The sequence below is a fragment of the Centruroides vittatus genome, unplaced genomic scaffold (assembly GCF_030686945.1).
Source record: "Centruroides vittatus isolate TY-2023 unplaced genomic scaffold, ASM3068694v2 contig_970, whole genome shotgun sequence".
Taxonomy (NCBI): Eukaryota; Metazoa; Arthropoda; class Arachnida; order Scorpiones; family Buthidae; genus Centruroides; species Centruroides vittatus.
In genome coordinates this window covers 3618350-3631469 of record NW_027122643.1, presented here as the reverse complement: position 1 = coordinate 3631469, position 13120 = coordinate 3618350, and the positions used below count along the sequence as shown (strand labels likewise).

General features: G+C 30.9%; 1 protein-coding gene across 1 annotated transcript; it reads left to right on the top strand.

The window, feature by feature from the left end:
• The first annotated feature begins 2338 nt into the window (after positions 1-2338).
• On the top strand, positions 2339-5492 carry LOC136985505 (solute carrier organic anion transporter family member 74D-like). Its single transcript, XM_067282800.1, has 9 exons — positions 2339-2978; positions 3384-3470; positions 3536-3730; positions 3799-3963; positions 4037-4232; positions 4312-4444; positions 4521-4696; positions 4769-4833; positions 4971-5492. The coding sequence occupies exons 1-9, from the start codon at positions 2393-2395 to the stop codon at positions 5273-5275; spliced, it is 1908 nt and encodes a 635-aa protein (XP_067138901.1). The 5' UTR covers positions 2339-2392; the 3' UTR covers positions 5276-5492.
• Positions 5493-13120: the final 7628 nt, after the last annotated feature.

Sequence of the window (13120 nt, the reverse complement as noted above, 5' to 3'; positions counted from 1 at the left end):
TAAAAACTAGTACTTTCAGCTGTTTAATGGAGTATATTTAGTAAAAACACAACAGTTCCTTTAAAAAAGTTTCATATAAGTTATCATATAAAATTTAATTTAGTTGTATCTAAATCATATTCATCTGATTCAAATTCATTACATTGGTTCAATCTCTTTTGACAATTTCCAAGTTGAAAGGACTACAATATTACTTTAATCCTTATTCTTTTATTAGTATAAAATAGACTTTATTTACCACGTAGTTCCACACCATCTTATCCAGGAAGTATAAAAATAATATCGACCATACAACAGAGTTTATGCCATATTTAGATTTATATTCATTTATTTTTTAAATGTTGGGACCCAGGATGTCCCCAAAAATAAATACATTGTGTATTCCTGTGTTATATAATTAAATAAATGTCCTTAATCATAGGTGTACGATGCTCAAGGAAAAAAATGAACCACAAAACATTTTTTTAAACCATTTCTATGAAATTTTTTAAATATTAAATAGTGATACTTATTCCAATCGACAATTTATATTTTTCCTTAATTTCTTACGTATATTTAAGATTCTAATATAGAATATTGCTTTCGTTCTTTATTATTGATATTATAAAAATTATATAATATATAATTATCAATAATGATCCACTGAAGAGGCAAAAGAATTTGTGAAATGCATTTGGATAATTTGAATAACAACGTATGGATAATGAATAATAAAGTAAGGAATATTTATTAATTTCACGGTGTCCATCTCAGTTCTTAGCTCTTTCGAAATCGGATAAAAAAGAGTTAATTTTTGAAACTCGTTTATTTTTAAGAAATTTTACAATTTTTTAGAGATTATTGTTTTTTAAATATACAATAACCGATCCCATTGCTTGATATTTGTTTCACAAACAATTCGGTTCATTGATATTCAATAATGACCAATGATTGACTACCATTCGTGTCATTGCCGTGTCATTGCCCTGTCTTTGTCGACAATATCCGCTTGAAAAGATCATGATATCTGGTGAAGGACATAAATGTTTAATGTGTTTGGACAATGACGTCAAAGACGTCATTGGTATGTTATTTTTGGTCATTCAGGCAAATGAATGGACATCATCGTAATTAAGCTTTCTCCATTTCTGCCATGACGTTCTAAACACTTAAATATCTTTCAAATGATAAACAATGTTTTTATTTTATTTTTTTAAATTGAAAAATAAACAAACTTGATAAACACATTTGGTTTTACGAATATTATCTTGTAATATTCTGTTTACATTAATCATATTTGTTTGTATTCTGTAAGTTTAAATTTATTTTATCATGCCTCTTTATTGTATACAATAGACTGATTTAAAAATTTCAAAATGGAATAAAAATTTTATATTTAAAAATAATTAAAAGGAGCATATTTTATAAAATTATACAAATATTTTTACTACGAAACCGTTAAAATGTTAAAATGACATTTCTATGAAATTTTTTAAATATTAAATAGTGATACTTATTCCAATCGACAATTTATATTTTTCCTTAATTTCTTACGTATATTTAAGATTCTAATATAGAATATTGCTTTCGTTCTTTTATTAATAGAAAAAACAAATACAATATTCAATATTAGGATTTAAATATAGAATATTTCTTACTAATCAGAACAGGAAATTGAAATACTCTCCTATTAGCTGAAATATTGTATTTAAAATTTTAATATTCTAAATAATAGAAGGTTAATGTTACTTTAGGTAGCCAAGATGGCGGCTCGTCTCTGAAACAGTGGGGACGTACGTACTAACATAACCTAACCTATTCTAATATTTTGGTTGACAATAATTATGGTAATTTATTAGAATAGGTTAGGTTATGTTAGTACGTGCGTCCCCACTGTTTCAGAGACGAGCCGCCATCTTGGCTACATAAGGTAACATTAACCTAATAGAAGAATAGTTAATAGAAGTTTTATGTTAAGATATTGCATATATATGATATATGATATAAATTTTTCTATTATATCATTTTAATTTATGCTAATAAAGAAAGTATAGTATATATAAAAGTTTGATTCTTCTAGGCATCTTTTATAATATCAATAATAATTAAATTGTTTGCTGAAATAAGTTAATCTACGCTAATTCAACAGAAATATTGAATTGTTTTAAAATATAAATAAATTAACTGATCTTTTACAATTATCATTCACATCCTTATTAAAATACTATTTTTTTCTGGCGATATAAGTCTTCATTGAAAAATTAGACGTATTTAGATTCATTAAAGATTATTATTTAATTTAGTGAACTGTGCGACGATTGGTGACCAAGGTCTTTGTTGTTTAGAATCGTAACTGTAGTCGCTCGACTCTTTGAATGCTTAGTAAGATCGTCAACTTCTATGAGATTGTAACATGGATGAAGATAAAAGTAATCTGCAATGTGGATTCGGAAAATGGAGACCTAAATGGCTTCAACGTTTTGCTAAACCCAGTGCTTTTTTGATTTCGTTCTCTCTTTTGGGTATTGTACAAGGTGCATATTATGCTTATTTAATTGGTGTGATATCAACTATCGAGAAAAGATATTCGTTCAACAGTAAAGCTACCGGATTGATACTCACAATGGATAATGTCACTCCTATTTTAACCAGTACTATCATTGGTTACTACGGTAGGAATATCAACAGACCAAAATGGATCGGCCTGGGAATGCTGATTGTGGTTATAAGTTGTTTTTTATCTTGTTTACCTTATTTTATTTATGGACCGGCTTTTGATCTGTTCTCCAACACAACCAATCTTGAAAAAGAAAACGAATTATGCGAAACAAGATCCAAAGAAAAAGACTGTGACGATGATAAATCCATTACTATCCCAGCTCTTACTTGTTTTGCTTTAGCTAGTCTATTGAAAGGATTTGGAAGCACAGCATATTATACGATTGGTATACCCTACATGGATGATAATATCAAGAAAAAACAATCTGCTTTATATCTTGGTAAATTTTTAAAATATAATTAAATTTTCAATCAAATATAAAATTTCTAGTATACTTAATCATTAGTATTGAATAATTAAAGTTTATGTTAATTTTATAATACTCATAATGCAGTTGTGTTTAATCGTTTAGAGATTATTATCATTAATATAAATGGCCAGACGGCCGGATGGCCGAGCGGTCAAGATGACAGCCTACCGCTCTGGGGGACCCGGAATCGAATCGAAAATCCCCAGGAATTTTTCGGGGGGTGGTCCGTTCGGATATGTCGGGCCCCGTTCCTCACCACCCGGTCGCCTCATTGTGGGCCTGGCCGAACCCATAATGGGTGATATAACGATTTTCCTAGTGTCCACGAAGCGGAAGAAGTGAAAAAAATAATAATAATGTAAATTATTTTTCTAGGTATATGTTATGCATTGAGACTTCTAGGCCCAACGTTTGGATTTGTATTATCCTCGGTATGTCTACGATACTACGAATATCCCGGGTGTATGTATACATTTCTATTATTTTGAGTTTTATTAGCTACTATCTCATTACATTTAAATTAACAGATACTCCAAGTTTCTCAAAAGAAGATCCCAGATGGATTGGAGCATGGTGGCTAGGATTTCTTATCTTGGGAATTGCCATGATAATAGGAACCATACCCATGTTCTTCTTTCCAGCTGCTTTAACTAAAGCCCAAACCAAAAGAACAGAAGAAAAAGAAAATTCAGAAAATGAAACAAATGTATTAAACATCAAAGGTAAGTATAACTAAATTAAAAATAAAATTAGATATAATAATTTTGAATTGAATTATTTATTTTTATAGATATATTAATTTCTTCGTTACGTATACTTCGTAATCCGGTTATATTTTGGTATATGATGAGTGATATCATTGTTGGAAATGGATGGCTTGGACATTATATATTCCTTCCTAAATATTTTGAATCGCAATTTGGACAGGCGGCTGCAGATGCAAATTTATTAACTGGCATGTTTATTATTGGCATAATAATAATATAAATGCCAATTTATTTTTTCTGATAATTAAATTAATTTTTCAGGTCCAGTTGCATTGATCAGCATGCAAGTTGGTTTGATTTCTGGTGGCATAATTATTCGAAAATTTAAACCAAAACCGCATTATATAGCATTTTCTGTAATGATCAATGATATAATTTCTGCATTCCTCATATTTTCTTTTATGATGATGGGTTGTCCTCAGATATTAATGTTGGGAACAGAAAATCGAAACGGAGAGTAAGTCAACATTAATTAAAAATTGTCAATTATTTAACATAATTATTATTTTCAAATGTGTTTTTTAATATTTTAATAGATTAATTCTTGAGAACAGTTGCAATTCAAACTGTGAATGTACACTGGCAACATTTCAACCCGTATGCGGTACAGATAGTCTATCAACATATTTCTCTCCCTGTTTTGCCGGTTGTACGGAATCTAATGACACCGTAAGAATACTTTCAAATGATACGTTCTTTATTATTTTAACAGCATAACAATTAGAAATTGTTTTTTTATTCCTAGCTTTATAGTAATTGTCAGTGTGTACACGACGAGAAGCAAAATTTTACTCTATCGACTGCAGTTTCAGAATATTGTAAACAGAACTGTCAAAAGCTTATACCATATATTGTAACGTTCTCCCTTCTCTGTGTCATTTCATCAGTTAATTCAGTTGGCTTCTCTTTATTACTTTTCCGGTATATTTTTATTTAAATATTAATATAATGTTTAAAAAATACATACATAATTTATGATTTTTGCCACTTTAGTGCAATAGATCCTAAAGATAAAAGTTTGGCTCTTGGACTCGGTGAAGCTATATTGAGTATCTTTGGTAAGTGATATAAATTATTAGTTTTGTTATTATTATTAGTTATTTTTAAAATATTTATACTTTTCATTAAATTTATTACACTCATTTTACTACAATATTTTCATATTAATTATAGTTTTTTAAATATATTTTTATAGTATTTATACCTAATCCATTAATATATGGTGCTATCACTGATACTGCATGCATGGTCTGGGAAGAAAAATGCGGAAAAAAAGGAAACTGTTGGATATACGATTCTAATAAATTCAGATATTATTTACATGGTTCAACGGGTGGACTACTATTAATAGGAGCAATCTGCGATTTTTTTATCGCTTATCATAGTAGAAAAATCAAAAACTTTTACGATGATGAAGCAGATGAAACGGGAGAGCAATCCAGGAAGTCCAGTACTGCCAGAGAAACTTATTCCAATGTTTCTTTAAAAAAGAAGTTTTAGCAGTGTTAATTAAGTATCATTTATCAAACTAACATTTTCGGAATTTACATCAGAAAGTTAAAATTATTCAGATATAATGTTAATATGTTTCTATTACTGATATATTGATGTATATTTTTGTAGTTTCATATTGTGTTTATTGGAAATTTTTCAATGGAATCGACATGCTACTTTTCCAATGCAAGTAACACTAATAAAATTTGCATTAGTTATTATTATTATTCCGATTTTTATTACAATAAGAAACTTCAAAAATATTCAAATAAAATTATTTTTGAAACATTTCTGAATGACTATTTCCTAAAATTTTAAAAATTAACATTTTGTAATCATTGTAAATGCCTAAACAAATGTATAAAATGCACCATCAGAGACAAATTTTAAACACTTTTTAATGAACTAAACCACTGGTTCTTAACCTTTCTATCCTCGCGGCCCACCAAATATTTCATAATTTTTTGTGACCCCCATTTTTTAAATAATAATTTATATTTGTTAAATTATCTATAATAAATTGATTTCTTTATTATTGCTTTATTTTTTATATAATAAATGTAAATCATAATTTATTATTTCATTATCTATTTAAATAACATTCAAACTTCACAATTAAACATAAAAACTCATTAATTTTTAACAGAAAATAAAATAAGAAATTTTGTATAATTTGGCGGTCCCCCGGCAAACTTCTTAAGGACCCCCAGGGAGCCGCGGCCCCCCTGTTAAGAATCACTGAACTAAACATATGAACGTTAAAATTTTAAATTTATGATTATGAATTTGACTCTTCCCATTTATCTTAACCCATAGAATATAACATTTTAAAATTAATATCCTAACAAAAATATAATATTTAGTATTTAATATATAATAAAATATATTAAATGCTAAATATACAAAAAAAGAAGGTTTAAAACTTTCAATTGAAAAAAAACATATAAAGTTTAGGGGTAATTAGTTTAAAATATAAAATTAGAATAAAAAGAAACACAATACAAAAAATGAAATTATAAAAAAAATAAACGAAGACGGTTTGAATTTGTAAAACATTAAAATAAAACTTGAAATAAATATAAAAATTAAGTCACATTTTAGATTTAAAAAAAAATAATTTATATTGTAAACATTGCTTAATTAAATGCAATTTTATATAATATTTAATTTTGAATTTACATGATTTAATATTATTTTAAACTTAACGAAATATTTAACAGTATTATATTTCAATAAAATTCAAATTTATTTAAATTCCTATAAAAAGATGCTAGTTATTTCTATTACAAATGCAATTTATTTTCATATATATTATATTTATAATAAAAGTAACAATTTCAACAATATAATGCATTTATGAACAAACTTTTAAAATTAATATTTTAGTTTTATTGACTATTTTATTTTAAATAGAATATTTTAAATTTAAAATAAAATTTTCTCTTTATGAAAATATAATAGTCTTTTTTCCTTCACCGTTATGAGGATGTTACGTATTATCATATACATTAACATCATTTACTGCATTTTCTTCCTGTTCACCTTCTTCATGGCCTTTTTTTTAAAAAAAAACTCTTCCGGCTGTTATATATAATAGAGGAAAAGTATGGCGAGCGGCCAAAAAATCACCTTCCCCAAGATTTTTACATTTTTGGACTCAGGGATCTTAAAACATCGAGTAATGCAAACGAGTTTTTTTTTAAACAATTAAAAATATATTATAACATTGGCGCCGCACCAAATTTTTAACTCTTTCCGGGAAAGTTACGCAACTCATTGCTAAGCATAGCCAAATAAAAATCGAAAATTACACCAAAAATGTGAAAACGAAGTAGTGGCATGAAGTTGATTACAATCAACAATTTTCTGTTTTACTGCAAATTTGAAAGTAATATTATCTGCTTATAAATATATTTTTCATCTATTTTTAAAATTACGTGTGTCGACTTTTCATCAACATACAGGCTACTTAATATTAATCTTTATTAATTGAAGCGGAGTGTTAGCGAAGCTTCTTCTATGAGGCTTACAAAATTGTGTTCGTTCTCAAAATCTGTTCGATTGATTTTGATAAAACTTTGCCATTTTTCATTAATTGAGACAAGAAATCCGGAAATGCAATGTGGGTCCATTTAAATGTAAAAAAATCCAGCAACGAATCGCTTAAATTTCCCGGCAACTTTTAAAATTCTGGTGACGCAATACGTTACCATATTTTATTAAGAGCTGTTTACATTTTTTAAAATTATTATAAAGTGGCAAAAATCTTAATTTTGAGAGTAGGGTTGGGTTTTATAAAAAATTGTAAATACTAATAACGAGTAAAATCGTCATTAAGTCTACCCTACTCGAGATAGAGGGTGGTCGTGCGTGATATCTCCCAACCCCGTCGACGTTAAACCACCAAAATTTAATAGCGTGAATCTTTCTAATAACAAACCTTCCTTCAAAATTTCAGAACTTTTCGAAAGCACAGGAGTTATTAAGCTTCAAACAGGGTAAACAAAATTGTATACAGAAAAAACTCCCAAGTCTTTTTTGCATTTCTGGACGTTTGAAGGTCTTACTGATTCCAAAAATATAAGAATCTTAGGGGGGGTCATTTTTTGACCAATCGCCATACTTTCCCTCTGTTATGTATAACATAGCCAATAAAGTGAAAATAGGAATCCATGACTTCGTTTTCGATATACAAAGGTATTAGAGTGACAATGTCCGCGCTCTTTGATGCGACGAGCGCATCTGACAAAATTTAGACTTAGGATTCAAAAATAAAAACAGTATTACGTGTGCCTAACGGAAAATAGGCGAGAAAAATTAACAAAGCTATGGCCAGGTACGGAGAGACGGTCCAAGAACAAAGCTATCGCCATCGATTGCTTTGTTCTTGGATCGTTTCTCTGTACCTGGCCAATGTAAGGATCGTGTCTTCCGTGGCCTGCAGATACGAGGATAGCCTCTTTTGTGGCGACGGGCAAAGTTCATCTGTGGGCGCCGGGAGGCGGACGGAGTCTTGTTCCTCCTTTTTTCGGCTCACAGGTCCGTTAGACCTGCCCACGTCAAGATGGCGGTTCTGAAGTGTTACGCGTTACGCGTTTTTAGGCGAGTGGAGGAAGTGGATGGGTCCGACGATAGAGCGGCGGTGACGATACCCGAATAAAAGACATAGCCAACGGATAATAACAACAACAAAAATTTATATAAGCTAGCAAGATAATTACAGAAGGGGCGCGCGACGGTCGCCTCTTTCCCGATTCGCGGAGGAAGAGTTTACATAAATTCGGGTCATACCTCGTGATCCGGGTCGGTCCTCGTAGTCGACAATATTCCGTTGATTTTAGGCGGTTTCCCTCGATCTTGTCTGCACACGCACAGTCTAAAAGACAAACGTAACCGACCCCCCTTTTCTCTGTCGTCGCCTTTTTATTCTCTCGGTCACAAGTTCCAGTTTCGCCAACCCGCGTTTTTCGACTCTTGTTCCTCCTGATTCATATTTTCTCCGTGGGAACCAAGTAATAAAATAATTTTATTATTAACGGCTTGGTTCCGGCGGGTTCGAATTTTCACACAGTATTACGTGTGCCTAACGGAAAATAGGCGAGAAAAATTAACAAAGCTATGGCCAGGTACGGAGAGACGGTCCAAGAACAAAGCTATCGCCATCGATTGCTTTGTTCTTGGATCGTTTCTCTGTACCTGGCCAATGTAAGGATCGTGTCTTCCGTGGCCTGCAGATACGAGGATAGCCTCTTTTGTGGCGATGGGCAAAGTTCATCTGTCCGCGTCCGTCAGGTACTGTATAAGAATCGTCTCTTCTGCGCATAACAGGTGCAGGGATAGCTTCTTTCCTTCCGGCTCTGCTTCAATTCAATCGTGATACGACAAAGTCGCGAGAAATCCAAGTATATTAAAATAACTGACTATTGAGTTTATAGTAATTATACTAACAACATAAAATGTACAGTATTAATATTTATTTTTAAGTCATTATTACTTTAATAGAAATTCCTGAGCCGAACCATGGTAAATAAAATTCAGACCTGTGCGTAGCTAAAACTGTGTTGATGAGTAAGAAAATTATAATTGATTTGGATCAATTTCTTTTAGAAACATTATCCATAAATTGAATAAACAGACAAGTATAGTTGTATCAAATCAAATATCATCTTAATCAATTTCGAATTAGAATTTTCATTAATATAATCAATTGGATAAACTGTTTTTTTTCTACTCTTATAACACATTAACAAAACTAATACAATGAGCTTTATTTACGCAGTCTTACTTTATGAGCTTTAAATAATCAGGCTTTATAAGAAAGATAATAAATAAAGCTTATTACATATAAATAAATACATAAATTAACATAAAATAACTTGCATGTTTTCGCAGGATAAAGAAAAATCTACAGGATTAATATTAATTAGAAACTAGAAGAGTTAAATCAAATAGCAGTAAATGATATTTATACAGTAGATTATCCGTTATTTTGATTAGTGTATTATACGGCTAACATTTAGTACTGTACATGTAATTTTTATTTAATATTACTTTACCTTTTCTGATCGTAAAATACTTCTAGTTTTATCTTCATAAAAGAGTGTACATTTTTGTTACATTGTATACATCGTCGTGTACATTGCAAATAATTAGTCTCAATCTGAGCAAATTGTTTACGCTAGTGATCCAGAGGAGCGCTCCAAATTATTCTATATGTATATATAGAATATTTGAATGTAAAGGTATTTTAATCTCAGTGATCAACTTAGAATATTTTTAACTAACCGTGATTATAAAAGTATTTTAATAATATTGTCATATTCGTGATTACCTAAGAGCAATCCAAATCTATAGATATGTAGAATTTAGATGTCTCCGTTAAAAAAAAACAATGTATTGATACTAAAATGAGCCCATAAACTTTGGTGAAAGCCGAAGTTATATTTTAATACTTAAGAAAATCGTCCATGTTAGTTCAGGCTTTCAGTTTAATTAAGAAGGTAGACTTTAAACAATATAGACTAACATGGTTTCTTTTTCTTTTCACTAGGATACACTATTAATCTTAAGAATGAATATTAAAAAGAATTTTGAATAATTCTAACATAAAATAATATAAACAAAATTTTAATTATTTTATACAAAATATGGAACTTTAGAAAATGAAGAAAACAGATTATGATGTTTTTCAAGTAAATATGTAAAGATTAGAACATGCTGTAATAAGATTTTCTTTTATAATTAAGTAGCGCATGGTTAAAAGGAACAGAATAATTCAGGAAAACAGCAATTTTTATATTAAATTTATAAATTCAATTTATCACCAAGGATTATGACATGTAATTACATAGAATTTAAATTGATATGATATGAAATAAATAATCTTTGCGTTGTTTATAATACATTTCTAAAACCACTTGCAGAAAGTATAATTATTAAAAAGCTTATCTTTCCCTTAATAAAATATTTTATTTAGGTTTTAATATTTAATTTTTATTGCTAATTTTATTTTATTTAATTAAAATGAAACTATTCAATTTTTACTTTTTTACGTCATGTTATACTGGTATGTCATTTAAATTAAATTAAAATAATGATGATTAATAAAGTACAATGTCGATAAACGATACACTAAAATTATTATAAATAAAGAGATCAAACAAGTAAATAATTAACTTAACCGCAGCAGTAAAGCTACGCTCACTCCATGAGCACTTGTCATAAACGATACGAAAAACAGCATCATTTGAGATCTGTAAGGAAATTTTTCATTGAAAAAAATACTCTACTTGAGCTGTGCTCTATAACAAAAGTTAGTACAGCTAACAAAACTGTACAAAACAACAGAAACTATGACGGATGTCTCGATGTACGCCTGGAAACATTAGCGAGGTTGAGGCCGAAGTTTTAAACGCAAAAATGTGTACGCCGGACGTTCGGCTCCGCTTTCCTGTAAGCCTAGAAGTTTGACAATGGCGTTTGGAACGTCGAGCGTGATTCCACTGACTTTTCAAACGCCATTGTAAAACTTCTAGGCTTAGAGGAAAGCGGCGCCGAACGTCCGACATACACGTTTTCGCGTTGAAAACTTCGGCCTCAACCTCGCTATTATTTCGCTCAAAACGTGAAGGCAGTAAATTTACGCGCATCTTGAACTTTCGGCTGTTGCTCGACTGTAAATGCAAAATTTTTTTACTGTTTCTTGCTATGTGCAGTTGTCCATACGCATACGAACGGCTGTATAAAATCTGTACTGTTTCTTAGTTGTTCAGAACTAAAAACAATAGCAAGAAAGTTTTTAGGACTGCTAGTACGTGAGTAGATTTTTCAGAAGAAACGTAATAAATTGACAATGCCGCAGATTTCTCGGAAATTATGTTTTAACAGATCTACTATCGAAACGCTCCTCAGAAACTACGATGAAACTATTCCACAGTGCCTAGACGTAGCAACGGTAGAACACTAACGACTAATGTCACAGAATATCAAATTTTGTGTTATCTCGTCACGAAATACTGCTCTGGTACGAATTGTGGAGCGGACACATAGAACGTATTGTAGCTCAATGAACAGCTAGCAACAGGCAATATGATATGAGTTTGTGCAAGAGTAAGCTAAAACCCATGTTATCGTCAGTTCAGCGTAAGAAGTAGTTTGCGTGGGCCAGGGACCACTTGCCTGAACAGCAGAAGATGATTTGATCTGGCCAGTTCTGTGCGAAAATATGGAAGAGTCAAGAATCATAAAACGGCCCAATGAAATATTCGTCTCAAACTATGAAGCAAAAAGTCAAATTTTCAGCCACACTACATCAGCTGGGGTATTTTGATCATTTTGGCGTTGGTTTCGTATGACAAGACTGTTAATATTATCGCTACCAAGTGATTTTGCATCAGCATTTCCTGCCTTCTGTGGCCCTCCTACATTCGGAGATGAGATCTTCCAACATGATTTTGCCAAGCCATATACTACAGTTCCTCCATTGCTTGGCTTCGCCAAAATCGGATCCAAGTTCTTGATTGGATCCCAAATTTGAACCAATCGAAGATCTGTGGCGTGTCCTCAAGAAAGAGATGCGAAAACATAAGGCGTCCCAAAAAATCAGTTGAAGACGGTACTTCAAGAAGCATTGGTGACATTCAACAAGACGTCGTGCCTACGTCACAGCTATATCTAGACAAGTTGCCGATGTGAATACCACAAAAAGAGGGCTTGTGAAGTACAGGTATCCCTTGATTAACGCGGTTAATTAATCCCTCGATGTAACTGCGTATATCAAAATTGCGTTAATCAAATACAGTATCTATTCTAAGTGGAGACAGCTGGTAAAGCCGCGTTAATTAAAATATCTGTCGCATATATAAACGGATTGCCAAAATTAATTTCGTGCGTTAATCAAATCCTGCGTTAAGCAAGAAATACCTGGAGTGCCTTTATGCCAGTGCAAAGTATGAATAAATTTATTGTCTCCTCGTTTTTAGCGGAATGGTATTTCTAGACATACATAAAAATGCCTGTTATTGTGTATGTACCAATTTTTATTCTAAAACATAGCCCAAATAGCGTACTTTGTTTAATAAAAAGTTTACTTACAAATTAGAAATGATTCTGCTTTTCCCATCGTTTATGTCAAGTATGCATGGCTTTCATTCATTTACTGCCATGAGATACGCTACTTCACACGATACACCGAGCATTTTGATCAGACTATATACAAGGCTAATTACTGTACTAAATCAGATACAAAGCTGATTATAACCGGTCTTAATATAACCCGATAAAAAAATCTGGTGGATTCTTTCGTACTACCGATGAATCGGTTTGTTGTATATGTTATTTAATAATTACACA